The following is a 21,578-nucleotide window of genomic DNA, read 5'->3' on the forward strand; positions in this document are numbered from 1 at the left end:
ACAATCAGGTTCATCTTTACAATGCTTTTTGTTTAAGCAATTTTTTGTTGTTGTTTGGTTTTGGTGTTTTGTTGTTTTTTTGTTTGTTTGCTTTCAAGAGAAAGGGGGATGGTTAATTGCTTCTGTATCTTTGCGGGGGGGGGGGGGGGGGGGGGAACCCAAAACCCTAAACATTGAAATGTGAAGTTTGTTGGGTTTTTTTCCCTACCTATGAAAAAGCACTGATTCTGGTTCCTTCACCTTCTCCTACAAAAATCCTAAAATTGTAGAAATGAATTCTTTGCCAGGAAATTTCAGTTACAATTTCCAGCCAGAAAGGAAATGTTGCAGGCAAAAAACCTGAGAGTTTTCTGATGCAGCTGCCAGTTCTGTAAACATTTGGTATGGCAGCCCTCTGTAATAAAAACTAAAGTCCTCTGCGTACAATGGGAAGCATTGGCTGTCAGCATTATTCTAAATTTGCACAATTAATATGTTTGGTAAATCTGTGTAAACTACAGATAAGCTTTTTTTGCATATCCCTGAAAAGGACTGCCGAATTTTCTCATCGTGATGTCTCCAAAGCAAACAACAAAGGGCTTTGTATATATTAGGTATGAATTAATTTGTCAAATTTTTAATTGTCCTGGAATTGGAAATGAGTTGTGTCGGCTATTGTGTGTCAGTACCCAAAGGATTATTATTTTTTTCCAGGATTTACATGCAACTGGAAGCCAGTGTGCCACATCCTTTCTAAATGTTATTGAAAACTACATTAACAAAAAAAAAAAAGTACATCATTAGATAATCTGATGTTCATTAATTAAAATGCTATCAGTAGGTTAAAAGTGAAGTTTCTTTTATTTTGCACATAAAATCTAAATGTGATTTGAATAGATTTACAGTGGGGACAGCGATATATAAAGCTACTTATACCTGCTGGGCACATAAGAGAAGCTCTTTTAGCATTCATTGGAAACCCTCAACAACTTGAACTTCCGTAAATTTTACAAGCAGCTAATATTACAGCATTTTTACACACAGTTTTGTTTATAAATTACAGATTTAAGTTACAATATGAAGCCTACATAGAATTCTGTCCATAGGAAATATTCACACGCTGTCTTTTTCCCCTCCGTACAATTTCGATTGTCTCACTTAATGTAGCAATCAAACCAAAGTTATGCAGTTTTTTAAAGAGAAAATTTCTTGGTATGTACATACTGTAAATGATGAAATGGCTAAACAGCAACAAAATACTAGAAGGAAAATGTGTTTTTTCATCTAAGAAAAATCATCCACTGTAGAATTTACCAGCTTTTTTTCTGCCACTATTAAGAATATATCCTCCAGTACACAGAACATCGGAAAAAATCCCTCATCTTTAAAGAGAATCATCTTGAGACTTTATCAAATAATATGATTGGGATGTGTTTACGATTACATTTATCCAGCTTTCATTACCTAGATTCGTCTTTCTTTGCTGAGAACTGTCAGTCATTCTCTAATAAACTAAGCCACAATGACGAGTACTCCTTCATCTAACAGGTTTGTGGTGAATTAACTAATATTATAGCTAACCTTTTACTGAATACTTACAATAGGTGAATATAGCTGTAAAAAAAAAAAAAAAAGGTGTATACATCACTATAATATTCTTTTAAACACCAGTAGCTTGCAGCCACGACATCACATCAGCCAAAAAAAAGTACCCCATTTTCCTACTGTTTTCATCAGTGCCCATATAATTTTCAACTAACAGGAACAGTAGCCAAAGCAACCTCTGCAAGATGAAAAAAAAAAAAAAAAAGAAATAGATTTATGGCTTGAAAAGCATCATATGTATCATATTGTTGAAAGGAAAATCTTGGAAATTAAAAAAAAGTTATTTATAATTTTTTCCCCAGTTCTGATCTTGCACATCCTATCATTGTCACATTGTTTATTTCACACAGAAAAGCCTAGTTGAGAGCTATTTCATCTATTGCATTCTTTCAAAGAATAAATACCTGTAGATGGAGCCAATAAAAATTAAAATCAAAAGCAGTTGTCATGTCTTTAAATACATTTTCCTTCTTAATTACGTAACGGATAGATTTTGGTGGAAAGATATACCATCCTTCTTAAGAATTAGATTTTAGGATCTTATTAATTCTATTATGTAAGGTAATCAAATGAGAAATTGCCCACTTGATCTCTATTGCTAAGCAAATGGAAGATGAAATCTATGAATATGCTATAAATTATAACAAAGAAAAATTTGAGTAAGCTATATTTAGACTGTAATATTCCCCGAACTGTACTAAGAAATTGCTTTCAACAGGGAGGAAGAACTGCTGGCAGATATTTGCACTATATGCCCCATATAAGAAAATGAACAGGATTTTGTGGTTTTTGTTGATTGTTTCTGGGTTGTGGGTTTTCTTCCCCATTTTGTGGATTTTGCCAACAACTATGGTAAGTTTCTTTTAACTAAGTCCTAAGGATTTAGCTTTCCAATTTCAAATTTAGGATTCTATATACATAAATATTCACAAGCCTAACAAGTTTGTATACGCACTAAGAACAGTGTTAGGCTGTGACTATATACAGTCACACTTAAAGCCTGAAATAACGGATTTGTCAGATATGCGTTTATAGCTGGTGCTCATGTATAAACGTAGTGCTACTCCCAGACACCGGTGCCTGGTGGGACGCGGCGAAGTTTGCCAGAGGAATGACTTTGACAGGATCTTCGCTGGCGCAATGTCTTTTGCAGGTGTTGTAGAACTGGGGCCTGGGCCCACCCTGGCCTTTGTCAGTGTCGTCCTTTGGAAGGGGCCTCCCAAGAGTGTGTCGTCCCTCAGGCCTGGCTCCTCGGCCCCAGCCTTGCTGGAAGCCAAACGATGGCAAAGGGGTGTTGGACTGCTGATACTGTGTCAAAGAAGGTGGCATCCAGCAGTTGTCAGAATGGCCTAGGATGAGACACTCCTGTGTGCAGGTTTCAGAGGCTTCGGCCAGGGCTTTCTGGAGATTTACTTCAATAGCTAGGAGGATGGAAAAAGACAAGACGTTATCAGAGGTCCAAAGACTGATGTGCACAGGGAATCAAGGTTAACAAAGTAATCCCAGTTCTACAATAATGGCCACGGTCCGGAAAGAAAATACCTCCAGGTGTACAACTTAAGTGAAGGTTTAGATGTTTGCAAGTTTGGGGCCCACAGTGTTGTCATTGGCTATCATCAGAAAAAAGTTAATGTTCAATGAGCAGATGATACCATCATTACAGCTATGTAACTAAAGCTCTTATACATTCTACTTACAATGACCTTTTCACTTCTTAAAGTTGTCATTTGTGTAATAAAGCTAAAAGCTTTCTAATAATCTATATATTTTCATACAGCTACTTGAAAAAATATAATTATTAAAATTAGGATTTTTTTTTTTTAATGTTCTCTTAAAACTGGATTTTTGGATTGTTTTGCTTTGCTTAAGGCAAAACAAAATTAATTTGGACACATAGCCAAAGATGGTACATTGGCTTCAAAGATGCACTCAAGAGCTTTAAGAGTTAAAGATAGCGTAACAGCTATTTTAAAGAGAATTGATTTCTCCATGCATTCGATACTGGAAACCTTGAAAAATCAAAGGGTAATAGCAAAAGAAGCTGTAACCTCTGTAGTTTACTAGTAATCGAACCAGATTTCTTCAGCAGATGCAAGGTTTGTGCCCTTGAAAAAGGATTATAGAAATTATAATTGGTTCAAAGGCAAAGTAAACTACTAAATCTGAAAGACGTAATTTGCAATACATAAACAATCTTGGAGCTTTATGTTTAAACACATGCTGCATTTCTGTTTTAATAAATACTTTGCATGTTGAAATCTGTGCAAAGCTACAAAGCACAAATACATATTTCCATGTTACATCTCAATACAAATGAATTAATTTTTTCCTTCAGGTGTTGAAATATATAATGCTGCTGTCCAAAGTACAGGATACATCTTTTTTAAATCCACCACGTTTAAGTAGGCAACTGGTTGCTTGTTGTATCATGAATGCTATATTCTTGATTATTTCTCCTTAAGTATGCTGTATGAGTACGTGCCAGTTAGAGAAATGATTGTTTATAAATGCTATTTTGCCCTATTACTGGCATTTCAACATGTCTTCAGTCATTTTGTCTCAGTATTTTTCAATGTAATCCTGACAAAGCTTTGGCACCTTGCTGTTGAAATTCTAATCCAGTTTTGATGGGCAGTAGGAGACATAAATATGGAAATAATTCAGCAGAGGCAATAGTTCCTGCAAAAAAAAGTTACTACTGGTAGATTAATCTTTCTGTGTCCTACTATCTGCTATTAGAGACATAAATTTGAGTATATAGAAGTCTTGTTAAGCTCTTTAATTACCCAGGTTTGCTTCTCTTCTGATCAAGGCAATTCATTGAAATCAGGTACAACGTTGACAGAGTGTTGAGCTATCCCTCTTTTATACAGAAACTATTTTTTGTATTTATTAAAAAAGCCTTTTTGATACCCAGTACCTCGGTGTTTCTTTTTATCTCAAGGCTTTCTAATCACTCTTAACATGCTATCAATTCAGTTAAACTGAAAAACACAGAATTATTTATTTAGAAATAATACCTATGCCTTTCTACCTCTTCGCAGCAAGTGGTTAAAATACTTATATTGTACTATCTTTCTCAAACTTCAGTAAGAGAGTAAACACAGCTAAACCATCAAAAGAAGCATTTGGCAATAAAAATTTAAGTTTTAGGCAAGGCAACTGCAGAAATAAAAGGTCACTTATAAAACATTCTCTACACCATCTCGACAGATCAGTAGGACAGTAATTTTGTGCCATGCGTTGCCAGACTGCCTGTAGACTTGGAACATGTTACCATGCTAAGAATAACAACATTGTCAGAATGACAGTCTTGTTTATTCTGTTAATAAGGAGACTTTTTTTTAGTTTTAGAAAAAAAAAAACCCTAACAAACCCTGCCCCCTCCCCCCCCCCCCCCCAACTTTAGAACAATCCTGGGCATAATCATAAGTTATGCATACAAATTATTTTGGCTTTGAGATGGGGTTTCACGATACACAACAGTCTGCCAACGCAGGACTGTTTAGAAGATACACTTTTTGTAGCAGTCATAATCTTTCTTTCGATGTTGGTATGTGGTACACATAATCTTGATTGTCAGAGTATGTTTTTCATCACAGCTTATGATTAATAATATGTAAACCATACAGCTTTCATTAACTTTGAAGAGTTAAGACCCTTTTCTACTGAGCACCTCTGCAGTGTTGCAGAAGAACAGGAAATAAAAGAAGTATTTAGCAAATACAAGTACTTTTCTGTATGATGTTTGACTCATTTTTTTTCCAACAGTAACAGTCAAGTTTTGTTTTATAATATACTGCACTCATTAAAAAAAAGAAAAGAAATAAATTCAAAAAATTGATTATATCCGTAACATCTAGATTAACTTTAAAAGGAGTACTATTTAAAAAAAAAAAAAAAAAGTTAATAACACAGTTTTGTGTTTTTTTTTAATGCAAATTAACTACAGGTGTTACAATGAGTATAGTGTGAGGCAGGCAAGGTGCCCAATATCTGCATTTAAAGGAAACTTAGAAAATCTCATCAACTGATCTGGTGCAGTAAATAGTACTAGCAAGGATAATTGGGATGCAAAACAGTTTCTGTTTGGTATAAAGTAAAAATAAATATAACCAGCAGTGTGAAATATTATGGTTTTAGCACAATGACTGTTGGAGCATAATTGATCTGTTTGTGAGTGAACCTAGAAGAAAATGTAGGAAATTTTCTGCATGAATATTCACCAGGCATTATCTTTTTTGCTTGCTCTTCCAGGCCACGAAATGTAGCTTCTTTCTGGCAGTCTAATTCATTCTCTATTTTCCTAACATATCATCATTCTCCTGCTTCTTCAGCACCTGAAATCCTTCTAAATAGCTACTTGGCGCTGGCATTGCACTGTCATCTAAACTATGCTTTACTTGTTAAAAATGTATTTTTAACAATTCCCTATTTTATCAAAGAAGAGAGCCTGATGTTAGCAATGTATTGTACTAATGGTGCCAACTTGCAATAGAATGCAGCTGGTTTCCAAATATTCTGTTACAGACTTAACACGCAAAGAGGTCACTGTAACTAGCATTGAGATGTTGTCCTCAGCACCGTGTCCGGCTTCTCCTCCACCACTTGCTGCCTACTTTAAACAAAGGATTCTCTGGCTGGCTCAGCCGAGCATCCCAGAGGACCATCTGAGGAGGCACTCAAGCCACACAGCTGGGTGAGTGTGAAGTTCAGTGCTCTAGTGGCCAGTTATCAGAGGCTGTGTAAATTGACCATGGCATTTTCTAGCTGCTGCTCTTCAAGCTTCCTTCTATTTTGCATCTTTGCAAGTCATTGCTAAATGTGGGTGAAAATAAAGTTTTCTGAGCCCTTCTCTCTCATTCGAAAGTAGTAATGTAGGCAATTATTCTGCATAGTCCAATAAGTACTCAGTGGTCAGAAACATCTGTGACATCTGCCTCTACCAATCAAGTAAAAGAAGGTTCCTGCTGTTTCTGAATATTTTCAGAAGAAATTATGGTTTTCGCTACTGAAATTCAGTGTCTAGTAACATTTTCTCACATAAGATATGACAGGTTTGTAAATGGAAATAGAAGTGTACACATCCCCCATGTATTACGAATAAACAATACATTCCATTGAACTCTTATTAGTCTACCTCATTTCTTACTTCACTCAGTAATAAACCTTTAATTTTAGATATTTTTTTCATACTACGTGAAGACTCTTCAACCATGCCATACAAGTAGTATAAAAGAGAATTTTTAATTCATAGAATAGATCACACTCAGGCGCATGTGAGTTTACCACTTTCATTTGAACTCCTGATTGTTTTAGGAATGAAACTACTTTTTAAATTGTCTGCCTCAGAACTAAGAACATTTTTAAAGAATGTGTCTGTCAGCTCTTATGAAATGTTTAGACCAGAGCTGTCAAATATAACTAAAAGCACAATAGTTAAAAGACTTTCTTCAGTGTTCCACAATCTTTATCATTTATAGGTCAAAGCGGTTTTCAGTAAGAATATTTACTCTCACTTAAGAAAATGTGGAATTCCAACCTTGCCTGGTAGCTATCCTTCAGTCAAAACAATTATAAAAAAATACCGTTTGATTTTTTTTCCCTGCTTGTTTCAGTTAGAGACTTCCTGTGGTTATAAACCCTGTGTAGAGTTTTACAGATAGTAAATAAAAATGTTGGTGATTATCTTTGCTTTTGGGGGATGAAAGCTGAAGGACTCTACAATGCTACCCTCCCTCTCCGTCTACAAAATACGTGGCACAATACTGCATACTTTGGCATTTCCAGCTTAATATTATGTTCCAGTTTTAAGAATATTTCTCATAGAGAATTCCCAAGTGAAGACAGGCTGTTAGTACAACTGCATTACCAGCAGTCTCATAATGTTGAAAAGTTGTCAGTATATACTTGGTGTACAAATGAAACACTTTGTCTTCTACCCCTATGCCCTCCCCTCCACCCCCAAAAGGGAGACATACTACTACGACAACATCAAGTGGGCTGGTTCCTTTCTTGGTCTGCCACAGAGAAGTCATCACTTGCATCACGGAATCACAAAAGATAGGCTGGAAGGGACCTTTGAAGATGTCTGTCTAACCTTCTGCTCAAAGCAGGTTATCTTGGTCAAAATAGAAGAAGAGAGGTTTTCCAAAAGTTTAGGCCAAACTTTCAGAATTGCATATATCCCTTTAAAAAAAAAATCTGCATGTGTATGTTAAAAGGGAGATGTGCTTTTCTAAGAGTTGAACAATCAAGAACATGAGCTCCCGGAGAAGCCTTAAAACATCTCCACCTTTATCCACATGTGTAATAATGATCAAAAGACATTTGTAAATGTATTCATTAGCAAAGTATGCAGATTCATTAGAAGTTCAAAAACTGCCAGACTACACTGTACCGATGCAGGCTTAGGGGGCTTATAAATTGTGCAAAGAAAATTTCAAAAACAATTTTAAAAAAAATACTTAAAACACAGAATATAGAGTGCTTGAATTTTAAAGCTATGTAGCTGAAGTCTTAATGAAAAGCCAGTATTGACTTTGACACATTTTGGATGCAAACCATCCAGTGTTACATTTAGAGCACTCTTGTTTCATAATAAAGCAAGCAACAATTAGCAAGCAATTAAGCAAATTGCCCATAATTATGCCATTGCTGAGCTATTTTTCATATTTTCACAACACAGCACATATATGAATACATGGCTTGCAGTGCCAATGCTATTCTGTCAGCATCCAGAAGTGCCTCTCATTTACTGAAGCATTTCGTATTAAACAGCTCCCATTGCACATTCAGTGCTCCCTGCTCAGCAGGAACCCACCAGAGTGATGAAGATGACAACCTTATACTACTCATCTCAGCCAATAGCTCCTAAGGAATGGGTCATGTCCCCTCCATTTTTTGCCCATGTGTATTTACTAAATGTGGTACTAAATCTAAGCAGGAATTCAAGCATAATATAGGGAAATTATAGTCCAGAATTACCCTGGTGACCAAAAGTGGCCACTTGGGTAACATCATTTAGCGGTCTCCGCTATGTGAAGAGAACAGAAATGACATTAACAATAAAAAAGGGAGGGGAGAATAGTTGTTAGTGTAAACTGGGTTACTTTAATAAGGTCAGGAGGAAGAAACTTGAATATAGAAACCCTAAATAACTGCTGCTATAATATACTCTACTTTTTTTGGTTTAATAATAAAATGCCTTTGGGAGAAGTTTCCTATGAATATTTTATTTCCTGTACACGTCTCAATAAATTAAAAACCTAAGAGAGTTACTTAAGTTCTAGCCTTTGAACCTTTTTATTCAAAGAACAAGTAGGACACACCACTTCCTTTAGTTTTCAGCTGTGTGTACAGAGCTTGCCTCTACCAGAGCCTGGGAGAAACCATATCCAGAGGAAGATCGATCCCCCAGATGTTATAACTGCGGAATCAACAGGCATGCAGGAAGTCACACTTTTTCATGTGCTACCTGTACTGGATATCTTGCAAGAATAAGCTCTCCTTCCATTCCAGTGAACAGAGTTTATATCCTAACATGCATGGTTTTAATTTGAATTTCATCCTAAAAACTGCCATGAGTTAGGCTTCTTATTATAAAATCCCAGTGGTACGAGGTGTGAGTATTTTGCACCTGGCTTCAATTAGTCAAGCAAACGTTATCAAAGATGGCTGGGGAAAGTTGGTGAGGAAGAAGACAGGGAATGGAGGAAGTATCAGGGCAAAAGAGACAGCATATGGTAATTCCTGTACAATTAACTATGCTTGTGAAGTGAAGTGAATCTTTCCTTCACAAATAATAGCCATATAAATAAAGCACATTAATCTTTCATTAAGTTATCTCTTATTGTTATTCTGACTAGAATTTCAATCTTGTATTAATCAAAACCCAGAAATGGTCTAAAAGCAATGCTCCCATAAAAAGTTCAGTTTCAATAATTGCTGTTTTCCACAGGAAGATATTTCAGCAAAAAAACCTCAAGGGCCCAAAGCCCCTGCAACCTCTTCTGTTTCAGCCTAATGAACACAGGCGTGACAGCGTGGGAGAATACACGGCATTGACCCGTATTGCTTCAACAGTCCAACTGTATTCAGCTTTAACGTCCATGTTTTGTTGCTAATTATGGCAAAACAGATATGGTAATTTGCAAAGGGCGCATGTTTCTTAGCCTATGAAGTGTATATTGAGTTATCAATGAGAATTTTAACCATAACTTGTAAAGTATAATGACCATCTAAAATGAATAGCCTAAAATCTAGTATATTGATTACAACACTGGGTAACACAATGTGCTTCATTTAATATTTAATTAACTGTTTCACATTTGTCCTGAAGCTTCTTAATTATTGATACATTGTTCATTATTTAACACAGAATATAAATTTAAATTCAAATCAATTAAACAAGGTGAAACTACATAGTGAAAAATGGTTTATCCTCTAGCAATAACTTTTGACCTGGAAACACAGTAAAGGGTGAAATTTGCATTTCTTCCCCCATACCTGAGAAGACTATGCATTGCAGGTGGTATACATTAAGCTCTTTTACTGATGTAAAGTTTCTGTAATAAACCCAACATCCTATGAAAATACGCTGGATGAAAAAGGGCTTCAGCTGCCATTTTTCAGCTGGTGCCTGGAAGAGGAAACGTTTTCAGTATGAGTTTTCTGTAGGGCATTTGTAACACAGCAAACTTTCTCTCTTGATGTGTAAAACTTCATTTTAAGCCTTTCAGGATACAACTCTTATTTGCAGTAAGGAAAAGAAGAGTCTACAGAAAGTTGTAGATACCCAGCAATTATCACCCTGGAATAATTAACATTAAAAATAAAATAAATATAAAAATAACACCTCTTCAAGTAACATCTTTATCTTAAAAGTGGTGGGCTGACAGCAGCCAGCAGCTAAGCACCACACAGCCGCTCGCTCGCTCCCACCCCCTCAGCGGTATTGAGAGCACCGAAAACTTTTTACCGTTCTCGGGAAGATGAGCTTTTCTTAGCCCTGCTATCTGTTACAATGACCAGGAAGACAAAAAGTGTAGTAATGGTAGTGTATCTACAACCATCATTAGAGAGTCTGCAGCAAGAAGTACAACACTAATTTCACTAAATACTCTAGTATGATGATGTTTCTAAAGCCCTGTTGCTCACACGTGTGTGTATACATATATAAAACCTAGTTTTATGCTTTTTTAAATATCCTTACACATTACTTGAAATATGAGATGCAGGAAAGCTATGAAGAATAGTATATCTCATGTCAACTTCTAGAGATTAAATTTCAAATGCTCAGCAAAAGTTGCTCTTAAACATGCAAGTGGAAGTCATCCCTTAAAATTTTTTAACTTAAAAAAGTGATCCAGTCAAACATGTTAAAACAGAATGGGGGCTAACTGACAGAAGAATCACTTAACCAATACAAGGTAACTTCGTACACTCTGAAATACCACTTATATCTCCTTTTAGTGATCAAATAGTTATTCAAATGCCTCATTAGGAATGTATATGAGGATCCATTACCACCAATTAAACAGATGTGTATTTGTGTAAATTCATTTATTTATTTAATTCAGAGTCAATTCAACGTAATATGCTCTTTCATTTAATTTAACATTGAGGAGAATCTTTTCCATGTGGGTTTGCTGGGGAATTTAGGGGCATATCAATATACTATTTTGAGGCACTGAACATGTTAAAAGGATGAAACAAAGTGAGAAAATGTATTATATCATGGAAATATGACCATTACTATACTTTTCCCATAAAAGCAGGAAAAAAATACATTAAAACAATACAAAGAGCTTGAGGTTTTGTCTCTACAGAAAGGTTGTTTGTCTGAAACTATAAAATGAGCAGTCTTCAAAATGCAGCTTCGTAGAGCTAATCCTTAGAAAAAGAAATTCACTTAGCAGTAATTTCTACAGATAATTCTTAACATCTGCTCTCTCTCTTCTTCAAACCTAGCGAAAGAGGTTGCTCGGTTTCATTCACACTTGCATTCAAATATATATATACATAAAGTTTTAAAAAGAGGAAGATTCTTGCTTACAATACCTACAGTGTAAGTATACAGAATATGATAGTATACTCAGTTTTTAAGGTACAAGTTTTAAATAAAATTGTGTGTGTGAAGGAGAGGTAGTTCACTGATTTTATTATAAATTAATAAATGCCTTGAAAGGATAAAGATTCATAAAGAGAGCTAAGAATTACTGAATCTACATAAACTCATTTGCTGTGGAAACAGCAGAAAATACATTTCTTAAGCTTAGGCTGTGGACATTGTAATACAAAAAAAAAAAAATCAATTACCTTTTGTGGTTCTCTGGCTAGAGAACAAAGATCTGGGCTTGGAGATAGGAAAAAGGATGAACTTCAAATAGAGAAGAAAGGAACAGAATTTCTAGGTGAAATAAGGTCAGTAGCATTTATTCTTGATAAAAGACCTACATGAAAATATTAGTATGCTCTCATACTACTGTAATAATGAATTCTAACACTTGTGACAATAAGCAGATCAGGTGAGTGAGTCATCCTCAGCAGAATGCAGAATACAGGCAGGGTGATGAAGGCGGCGACAAGCAGAAGTTCATTTTCAGTTATGTTTCAGATACCTCACATACAGCAACTCCTTCGAGGAATAGGTGTGGGGTAAAAGACCTACAGTTCTGCTTCAAATATCTGTATTTATGCCCTTTATTCACTAAGAGTTTGTTGATGTATCTACATGCCATAAGGGACTCCCTTTTCTTTTTATTGACTTTACAGTAAAAATAAACAAAAGTTTCATCTAAAGCAGAATACTAAGAAATTCTTTTAAATTAAGTAATTGAACAACTGTGGGCAATTGTTCATGGTTCAGACACTTTAGTGAAATGACATTATCAAAAGGAAATGTTCTCATTTCTCCAAAGCTTTTCCTCAGATTTCCCATTTCACAATAAATTTCAAGTTCAGATTATGATTCTGAAAAACAACACTGCTTACATTTCATGGCATCTGCAACATGGTCTAACACAATCCACAACCATTTCCCTTTTCTAAATTCCCTGTGACTCCCTCACCATTACGACATAAGAACGAGCCTTGTGCTCCACCTAAAAATTTGAAAATCCAGAATTATTAGTAATTAGGATAACTATTGCAGGGCCAAAAGGGCACACTTTTTATTTCCCCTAAAGTGTCCAGTAGCATATCGGTTCCATTGTGCTTATTAGATTCCTTAATGACAATCTACAACCTTGTGGAAGGACAGACTGGAGGATTAAAAATTTGACATTTCATATCTCCACAGGACAAAAGGATCCCCCTCCTGCAGCTTCTGTCCTCCCCAAGAGGACACTATCCTCCATATGGCTGCAGCTCAGGAGGGTTTTTCTCTTGGAAAACCCTCTGAACCACAGACTCCTTGATGACTAGACAACATTTTCTAACCAATTTTTTCACAGCAGTCTTCTGTCATGACCACTTTGTCAATCTGCCATAGACTACCCTCCGTGGAACCACGTAGCTACTCATCCCTTTGACAAAGACCCCAAAAAAGTGTGAATACATGGAAAGGGCCATGTTTGATTAACAACTTTGTGATTGCTGTAAAAATGAAATTTGAAAGGTAATAATTACATTTGTAATTACTTAGGTCTAAATCTCTTATGTTTCCTACTCCCTCTATTTCTGGGAAGCTGGAGCAATGACTCATTAATAATAATAAAGTCATTTAACCCTGCAGGCACATTACAAGGAGAAAGATGTCATTTGTCACCAACGCAAATAGATGACTGAAGGATACAGAAAGACCACTATTTCATATTTATTACAAATTATAAAAGGGACATTTTGCACTCATTCTTATCATGACATCCCAATCTGCTTTTTAATTATCAGCAAACATAAGGGGACAGCATACAACATATGAGGGACTACTAATAATGTATTGTCCTGCGGTGACATTTCCATAATCACTTTAAACCTATCCTATACATATGTACTAGTTAATGCTTTCAGCTCATGAAATCATACCCCCTAGTAAGGAATGAATTATCCTTTGCAGATTTAGCACACAAAGCAGCTCTTTCCCAGAGTTTGAGGGTCTGATAGCTGACATATGTATTGCTATTACATTAAGTGATAGGGTTGGCATTCTGTTGCATTTACGGTTGAATACAGTATAACTTAAAAATAAGTACATTGGTATATTGGTATCTTTAGGCCAGGAACTTTACAGCTGTAATTCTCACTGGCACTACTGTAGCCATGGACTTCTGCAAGTTGCTTAATTTTCCAGTGCTTTTCAGTATTGTTCTGTACTTCCCTACTGCAAGCAGTCTGTAAGAAGCACTCTATATTAGATGAAACAAATACCCTTATTCAAAGGGAACTCAAGTAGTAACTCAGAATTTACTGGGTTTTTAAAAAGAATTACTGATATAACTGCTGTCTATGAAATAAAACTGAGGAAAAGATGATTCTTTTCCTAAATGATTTATTCAGGAGACATGAAACCTTAAGGAAAAAATACAGAGAGAAATTTCTACTATGGTATTAGTACAAAAACAAACAAAAGGAAGTTTCATGTAAATAAAAGTCACCATAATCTGAGTTTCACCTCTGTCAAGCTAGAATTTCAAATTCTTCTTTGCTTTGCTTTATCGTCAGCACTTATCTAACCATCAGGCATGTAGAAAGACCAGAGAACAAATTTAACAATATGAAGTTATAAAGTGTTATTGCGTGGGGTAGAAAGGAGGTAAGCAAACCTCCTAAATCTGCTTATATTTTCCCCAGGTACCATAGTAGACTATATAAAGACATGCTTTAAAAAAGTTAAATAAGTAGTGTTAAGAAATAAGACACATCAGGAAAGAGTAAAACGCACAGAGTAAAATGCATATTTTCACTCTTAAGATAGTGACAACACAGAAAAGCTTATACATGGAGTGAAATGTTTTGTCAAATTGAAAAATGGAAATAATATGAACACTACAATTTTCACATCAATTTGAGGTAAAATGTTTTGAATTACAGTCATTTTAATCTTGTTTTATAAAGAAAATTACTTCAAATGGGTGATAATTTAAAACAGCATAATCCAAACTTCATTGTGCTCCAGTCAGGCATAGAAGTGTGGCTCTGAGTGATTTGGAGCAATCTTTGCACAGTAGCTCACAGCCTCATTCAGAATAGGTATTTGAAAGAAGGAAAAGGATGCCTGACTAGAGTTTCCATCATTTACCTATGAGTTCAAAACTACTTACTGTGATAGCTATGACGTCCTAATTGGGCCTCTCTAGGCATTGCTAGCACCTTCAGAAGTTTTGGCACCATTCTGAGGAGGCAATACTTCAACAGTTATCTCTTTAAAAATTCAGTTATGACCACTTTCTCCGCTTAAGTTTTGTTGTTCGATTGGACGTTTCTTCTATCACTTCACATAATCCTTTTCCAACTATTAAGAAGTTTTTGGCATCAAGGACTTTTGCTGACAGGATAGAAAATAAATAAATAAATAAACCCCAAACTTTCCCCTTTTCCTTTGCTGAAAGAAAAAACATTGCCTCTCAGAAAAGACGCTCTTTCGTTTTAATCCTCAGTTTCCCTTGAAGGACCTCCAACAGTGACTTTCAGATTTTCTTCAATATTTTCTGTTCTCCTAAGTAATTTTCAATTAAAATATAAAAATATTCTAATTTTAGCTAGTAACATTAGTAAACTTGTAGTTTCCTCCTCTAAACCAGATGATTCTCTCAGCACCTGGACAATTGACACATGATGGGAATAATTTAGGCCAGATCAACATTTGACACAATTCTTTACAGAATAGGGTTTCTCATAGCATATGTAATTTTAAAAAGACAGTGTTAGGGAACAGTCATAGCTGTGATTATTCTGGAAGATTTTAGGGTCAGTAATATCAGCTGAGAGAATGGGAGTGAGCAACTGCTGACAGTAATCTTTTCAGCCCATTTCAATAGCTGTCAGGACAGGTTCTGTGACTGCAACCATGAGGATTATGATGACGCTTGAAAGCAGGGTAGTGCATTTATTATTATTATTATTATTATTATTATTATTATTATTATTAATCTATTCTAAGAAATTATTTTGGGCACAAATATAAAACTGGGGGGGTATAAAGTTAAACCCCATGAGGTATCCATTTGTTCAGGAAATTAAATTCCATTACTTCAAAGATGTTTAAAATAGGAATAAAAAATTGCTTGATCTTTAAAGTATGCTTTTATAAACTTAATTATATAAACATCTTCTTATTATAACCACACACTACGTGTGTCTATATTGAGGATTCTGAAGAGAAAGATACATTTGTCAAGCTTCAAATTTCAGAGAGTAGGTGTTAAGTTTTGACTCAGCCCTATTTGAATAACAAGATGTCCTAGCATAAAACAATAATTTGTGGTTTTATACATTTAATAGACCATAATTGTCTTTGCAAAAAAGTAATGTTCGCTCCTGTTTGATAAGCTTTGGCATGAGTATACCTAGGCTAATAAAAGCCTAACATATATTATTAAATGAGGTTAAATACTAGCATTCAGATTTGTCAAGGAACTTATCGCTTTCTTTAGTATGTAAGCCTCAATCAGCCACTTCTCTATTGCATATGACAGAGGATCCCTTAGAAACAGATTTAAGAAACACTCACTTCTTATACAGTCACTGAAGCTTAGCATCCAGCTCTTTTGAAAGTCTAAGTTTCAAACTAGCTTGGAAATCCTGGACATAGCAGGCACACGTTAAAGTTAACCAAATGAGATGAAATCACAACAGTTCTTGTTAGGAATGGAAGTTGATATACTACCCTAAACCTCTCGTTTATAAAAGAAAATCCACAAAAGCCCATAATTTATGTTTATTTTTTCATAAGCTCTACAGAAAGGATATTTAAAGTCTGGGGTAAGTGCTGCTCTGGCAGATGCGTATAGAAAGCTCTCACCATGTTTGGCACATAGAGTTCTTTTTAAGAGTGTACAAACCTGAATTTCTGAAGCTGATGTTCCTTAAGCTTCAGTGGAGTACATTTGACAACTGTCTTTTCTACAGCAAGTATGGATGGCAGGAGGAGTTCATACTTAGTCTGTATTCCAAAAGGTTCCTTTAAAATCTTTCTATGGTTTTTAATTAACCGTAGGATATAAAAGGACCTAAATGAAAAGCTACCAGTCAATTGCTGACTAAGTGTTCACCAGCCTGTTATTGAACCTATTTCATCTATTTATTCCTTAATTCATCCATAGTCTCCTAGAGATGACATTAATACGCTCAAAGTTAATTTATTATCATCTATTGCTTCTATTCAAGCTCAAGTTAACAGAATAAATTCATCAAAAATGATCAGGCTTGAAAAGGCAGATTTGGATTCTGACAGAGAATAATTTATCATGGCTGGGAAAAAGCCTCCCACCAACTGGGCTGTTGGAATGCCGGGAGATGAAATTGTAATGACTGCAGAACGTCTGCAGAAAAGGACATTAAAGTCTCAAGGGGAAAACAAACAAACAAAAAAACCCCAGAGTCTAACTCCCCAAATATGTAGGTTCCTGACACTGACTCTTCTTTATTTTCACACTCACAGGTCCTTTCTCTCGCCCTCTGTGCTGCCTTGAGGCAGAAGTAATCATTAGGGCTCTGCTCGCCATCATTTGCATACCACAGAGCCTAGAGATACCGAAGGGCATCGTCACACAAGTACAAGGAGTGACAGTGACATTCAAAGCTGTACAGAAATGGTACTGATACTCAGAGGGTCACAAAATGTTAATCAACAGATCCATGCAGCAAAGGGCTTCGTAGTAATGCCGCATAATGTAACACTAAGGTCTTTTATTTACAATTTGTTGTAATTATCCCTTCTATAACAGTAATTAATAGATTTAGGGTAATCGACTACTCTAAGTATTATAACACACTTTCTACGTATCTACAAATTATCTGAATTCCAGGAACAGCTGGATATAACAGCATTTATAACACGTTTTAGATGCTATTACAATGGAAAAAAAAAATCAGATTTTTTTGCCATTATACAGCAGAATTGGAAAGCATTGTGATACTGTCATGAATGTGGTACCACTGTAATTGTAATATGGGTTGTGGAGATTTATTTTAAAGCCTGGAAACACTTGATTAATCACCACATTACAGTCAATATTCTAGCTGTTACTGTTTCACCCAGTTATTGTTTTATCCCCCCCTGCAGCACAGGAAGAATTTCCCCTCCCCTATACTGGAAGCTGCTGTACACTGGACATGGCCACTTCCCCAAGGGACTGTCACTCTCTTTATCCATCACTTCATATACTTGTATTCTAATTCTGTACATACCAGAGCCATTTCCCTGCTCCTCGTCTTGTTACACTGAGTAATTATGCAGCTTCAAGATTTAGTAACTAAATTTCCCCAGGGAGGGGGGGAAAAAAAACCCAACAGTGAGTATTCCAGACCTGCCCAAGAAATACAAAATTCACCAGGCTCTGCCTAGATATTTTACAGAGGATCTTAAATATGAGTATAATCATAAATAAATATCAGTGCTTAAATATGTGTAAATATGTAGGCTTATCTGGCTGACTCAATCAGTACATAAATCTTAGCTGCCTTTCCCCACTTCCTTCTATCATATTCCAGAACCCAGCAGAATTGTGCTTCCAACTGCACTGCTATCATTATTCGGCACTTCCAATTATTATATTAATGCCTTAAATCTAAGAAATTCAGTGAGGTGAATATGCCAAGTGTCTGATCAGTACATTATGTCACACTGAAGAACCACTATATTAAAAAAGAGTTAACATTTCCCAGTGAAGGACTGAGAAGTTTGGAAGTGCAAATTCTGCAATATTAATTCAGTTCCCTTGTGTAAATGTGTTTTGATGCAAACTTTAATTAAATTATCATATACTATTTTTCTCATAGGACCCTTGGGCCCAATTCAGAGAGTAAGTAGTTACTCAATATTTCTCTTTATCTACTCTAATCAGCATGTGGCCATACACCTTTTTAATTAATACTTTCAAAGCCTTGTGCTGAATGCAGATTTATTCATTTCCTTGTGTGTTTTTTCACAGCACAGTCAAAAGCTTCATGAACATGAATAACATCCTACTTGCATTATTTGTTTTATTGAGGTAATTTGCATCTGGGAAACTGAGGCATAAAGAAATAAGGCAAAATTACGCAGTCTCCATTATTTCTGGGTTCCCAATTTGAGATAGCTTAAACCAGTTTTCGCACACTTGAGCATTTGATAGTATACTAAGCTTCCAAAGCGTATCTGTTGGAGTAGCGAATGATGCCCTTGGCACCCAAAGAAACCTGAAGGGCACAACATACTAGCAAAAATTCAGTTTTCTCTCTTCACCAAAGAGCTGTGTTGCACATTTTAAAACGTACAACAAAAACTAGACATAGTAATGATTAATCTTTCACTGTCATTAGTAAATCTAACCAAATACAACATCAGAAAGCCATGTATATACTTTAAATAGTCCTCCTGTGATGAAGAGTTTATTTTAATAAACCACTAAAAATCCCAGGATTATATGTGCTTTGCTGATTTGATATGGTATCAAATCTTTCCAAAAGACATATCTTAAAATTTATCATTCACTCTAATTTAATAAAATTTAATGATTTCATAAAATTTTACATGGTAAACCAATTTCTAGAAATTCCTCAAAGTGCTTCTCGGAATTTTACTCAGAACTTTAACTCTTTTGTAAAATAGATTGGGCTATAAAACCCATTGTAAAAGCTGTATGTTTTTGTATGTAAATTAAAAGTTGATTTGGCCATATGTAATTAAAAATAGACACATACATCAATATTTCTCAGAACTACTGTGTTGTTATCTCTAACTGATGAGTATTTTATTTTGAAGATTTTTTTTTCCCCCTGTATGTTTCTGACATGGGTTGTAACCTTTCCTTCCTAACCACTATAGACAGGCTACAGTTTCTACGCAGTGAAGCTAAATACTTATTTCCTTAGGGAACAAGCCAAATACAAAGACAGATAATGAAGAGAAGGGAAGGAGACATATGCAGAAGAAAGTATAAAATACTTTTGATAGCAGTAAGTCTGCTCTCCCTTTCTAGTTCCAATACAATCATCATCTGTGGAAAAGTAAATCTTACAAATTATTATCATACAGATGGCAGAAAGTTAAGAATTAATTCAGCAAGGCTATGTACAGCTACGTACAGTAACACAGAGGTCTATTCTGCAGTCAGCACAATATGCTCAGCTCAATTAGTTATATCCAAGTCAGCTCAGGCATAACTACCATTACGTCTACAGCAACAGGGAGCTCAGGGTAGCAATCGCGCAGCTTTTCCGTGACTGTGTAGAAACATTTAAGCTACATCCATGTTACTGCAATGCAACAATCAGATTTCCTTGGATAAGCTTGCACCCCTTTTTGCTAGAAAGGCTATGCTGCAGATACAGAGGAACTAAGCAGCATGTAAAAATGGGTTAGAGCCATTTCATGTTAGTATAGGTTATATCAATATAATTATGAAACAGAGTATGTAAACAGGCTTGAGGACAGTTACAAAGGAGGAGGCAGAGGAAGGGGTATCTAGCTCTTATCACATAACAAAAGAGCTTCACATTTGGCCCCTGTACTTATGTCAACTTGAAGAATCAAAGTTCTGAACTGAACAGTCTTGTTCTTGTAATCCAAAGAAAAGAAGAAAAATAGCAGATATGACTATCTTTCCTTTCATGAAAGAAAAAAGCAAAGTGGGGAAAGCAAGACATACTCTAAAAGAGTTCTGGTCTATCAGGTTTTAATGCCAGACTTTTCATTACAAGGTTCCATCTTCACAAGCAACAATTTGCTGGCCACCCCAGAGGTCTGTTCAGAAAACGGTATTTTCTAATTTGAGCCTTAAGTACCCACTAGAAAGGCCATTTGTCCAAAGATTTTTAGATACAGTTGGGCTTCAGAAATTCCACAGGCTCACATTAAGCATCCTGAATGTAAGCTGCTCTCTTCCTCCAGCAAAAAAAAAAAAAAACACACAAAAAAACCCCCAACCTGTAACAAAATCTTCACAACTTAAATACAGCTAAAGTTAGGGCTCAAAACTTTTGCTGGTCCTGCCAACTAGCCTGAAATTGTAATGCACACATGCAGACACACTAAAAAAAGAAAATAAGTATTAAAAAAAAAAATAAAAAATTGCCCAGAGCGCACAGTTTCAAGTATATATTCAAATTAAAGCTAATAGTTGCTGTATTCCATTCAAATAATAGAATGTTACAAGAAACTCTTGAAACAGAATATAAATGTCTGATGTAGCCTAAGAGTACAGCAACTGTGAAATGATACATTAAAGGAAAAATAAGCTGTTCTAATAACTGCCGTTCAGTCTGTCCACTGACCCTGTATGGTATGAGAATCTGACACGTTCATATACTGCTATGTGATTCATTACTTTCTTCTCCAAAATACATACAATTTCCTGTCACTCACCAGTCATGCGTTGTTCCTTACAGATCCATTTTTTCCAACTTATTTTATGTGCAGCTCATCATATTACCAAAAATGGATGAAGGGAAACATCTGGCTTGCTGAAGAGGAGGCACAGAAAAGTGTTGCTTAAATTCAGATTTTAAAATGGCCCTGAAACCTTGAATGGGATTGTGTGAGCTCTTAAGAACATGTTACTTTCTGTAAATCATTGGCCTAGGGTTCTTCATCTCCTGAAGAATCATCTTGCTTTATATTAGTTACTGCTTTACCTTGTCCATCAAAAAGAAATAAAGAGAGGAACAAAAAACCACAGGGCACCTAAAGTGTATCTAGTATGAGGCAAAGAGCTTCATCAACCTCCTTTAAGCAAAGGCTTGATCTTTATTTCTTCCACTTCATAACAAAGCTAGGCAATACACTGAGAAATCTTCATTATATTCTCAACAGACAAGCTTTTATGACTCTGATAATACTAAAATATTACCTT

General features: G+C 35.6%; 1 protein-coding gene across 1 annotated transcript in view; it reads right to left on the minus strand.

The window, feature by feature from the left end:
* Positions 1-817: 817 nt before the first annotated feature.
* PCDH11X (protocadherin 11 X-linked) overlaps positions 818-21,578 on the minus strand; it is a 464,470-nt gene continuing 443,709 nt past the window's right edge. Inside the window, exon 7 of the mRNA XM_087749107.1 lies at positions 818-3,005. Within this exon, the coding sequence (XP_087605233.1) occupies positions 2,614-3,005 (392 nt within the window). The 3' untranslated portion in view covers positions 818-2,613. The remainder of the gene's footprint in view (positions 3,006-21,578) is intronic.

Source organism: Nipponia nippon, unplaced genomic scaffold (genome assembly GCF_047370975.1).
Source record: "Nipponia nippon isolate SJK-2023a ecotype South Korea unplaced genomic scaffold, ASM4737097v1 scaffold_12, whole genome shotgun sequence".
NCBI lineage: Eukaryota > Metazoa > Chordata > Aves > Pelecaniformes > Threskiornithidae > Nipponia > Nipponia nippon.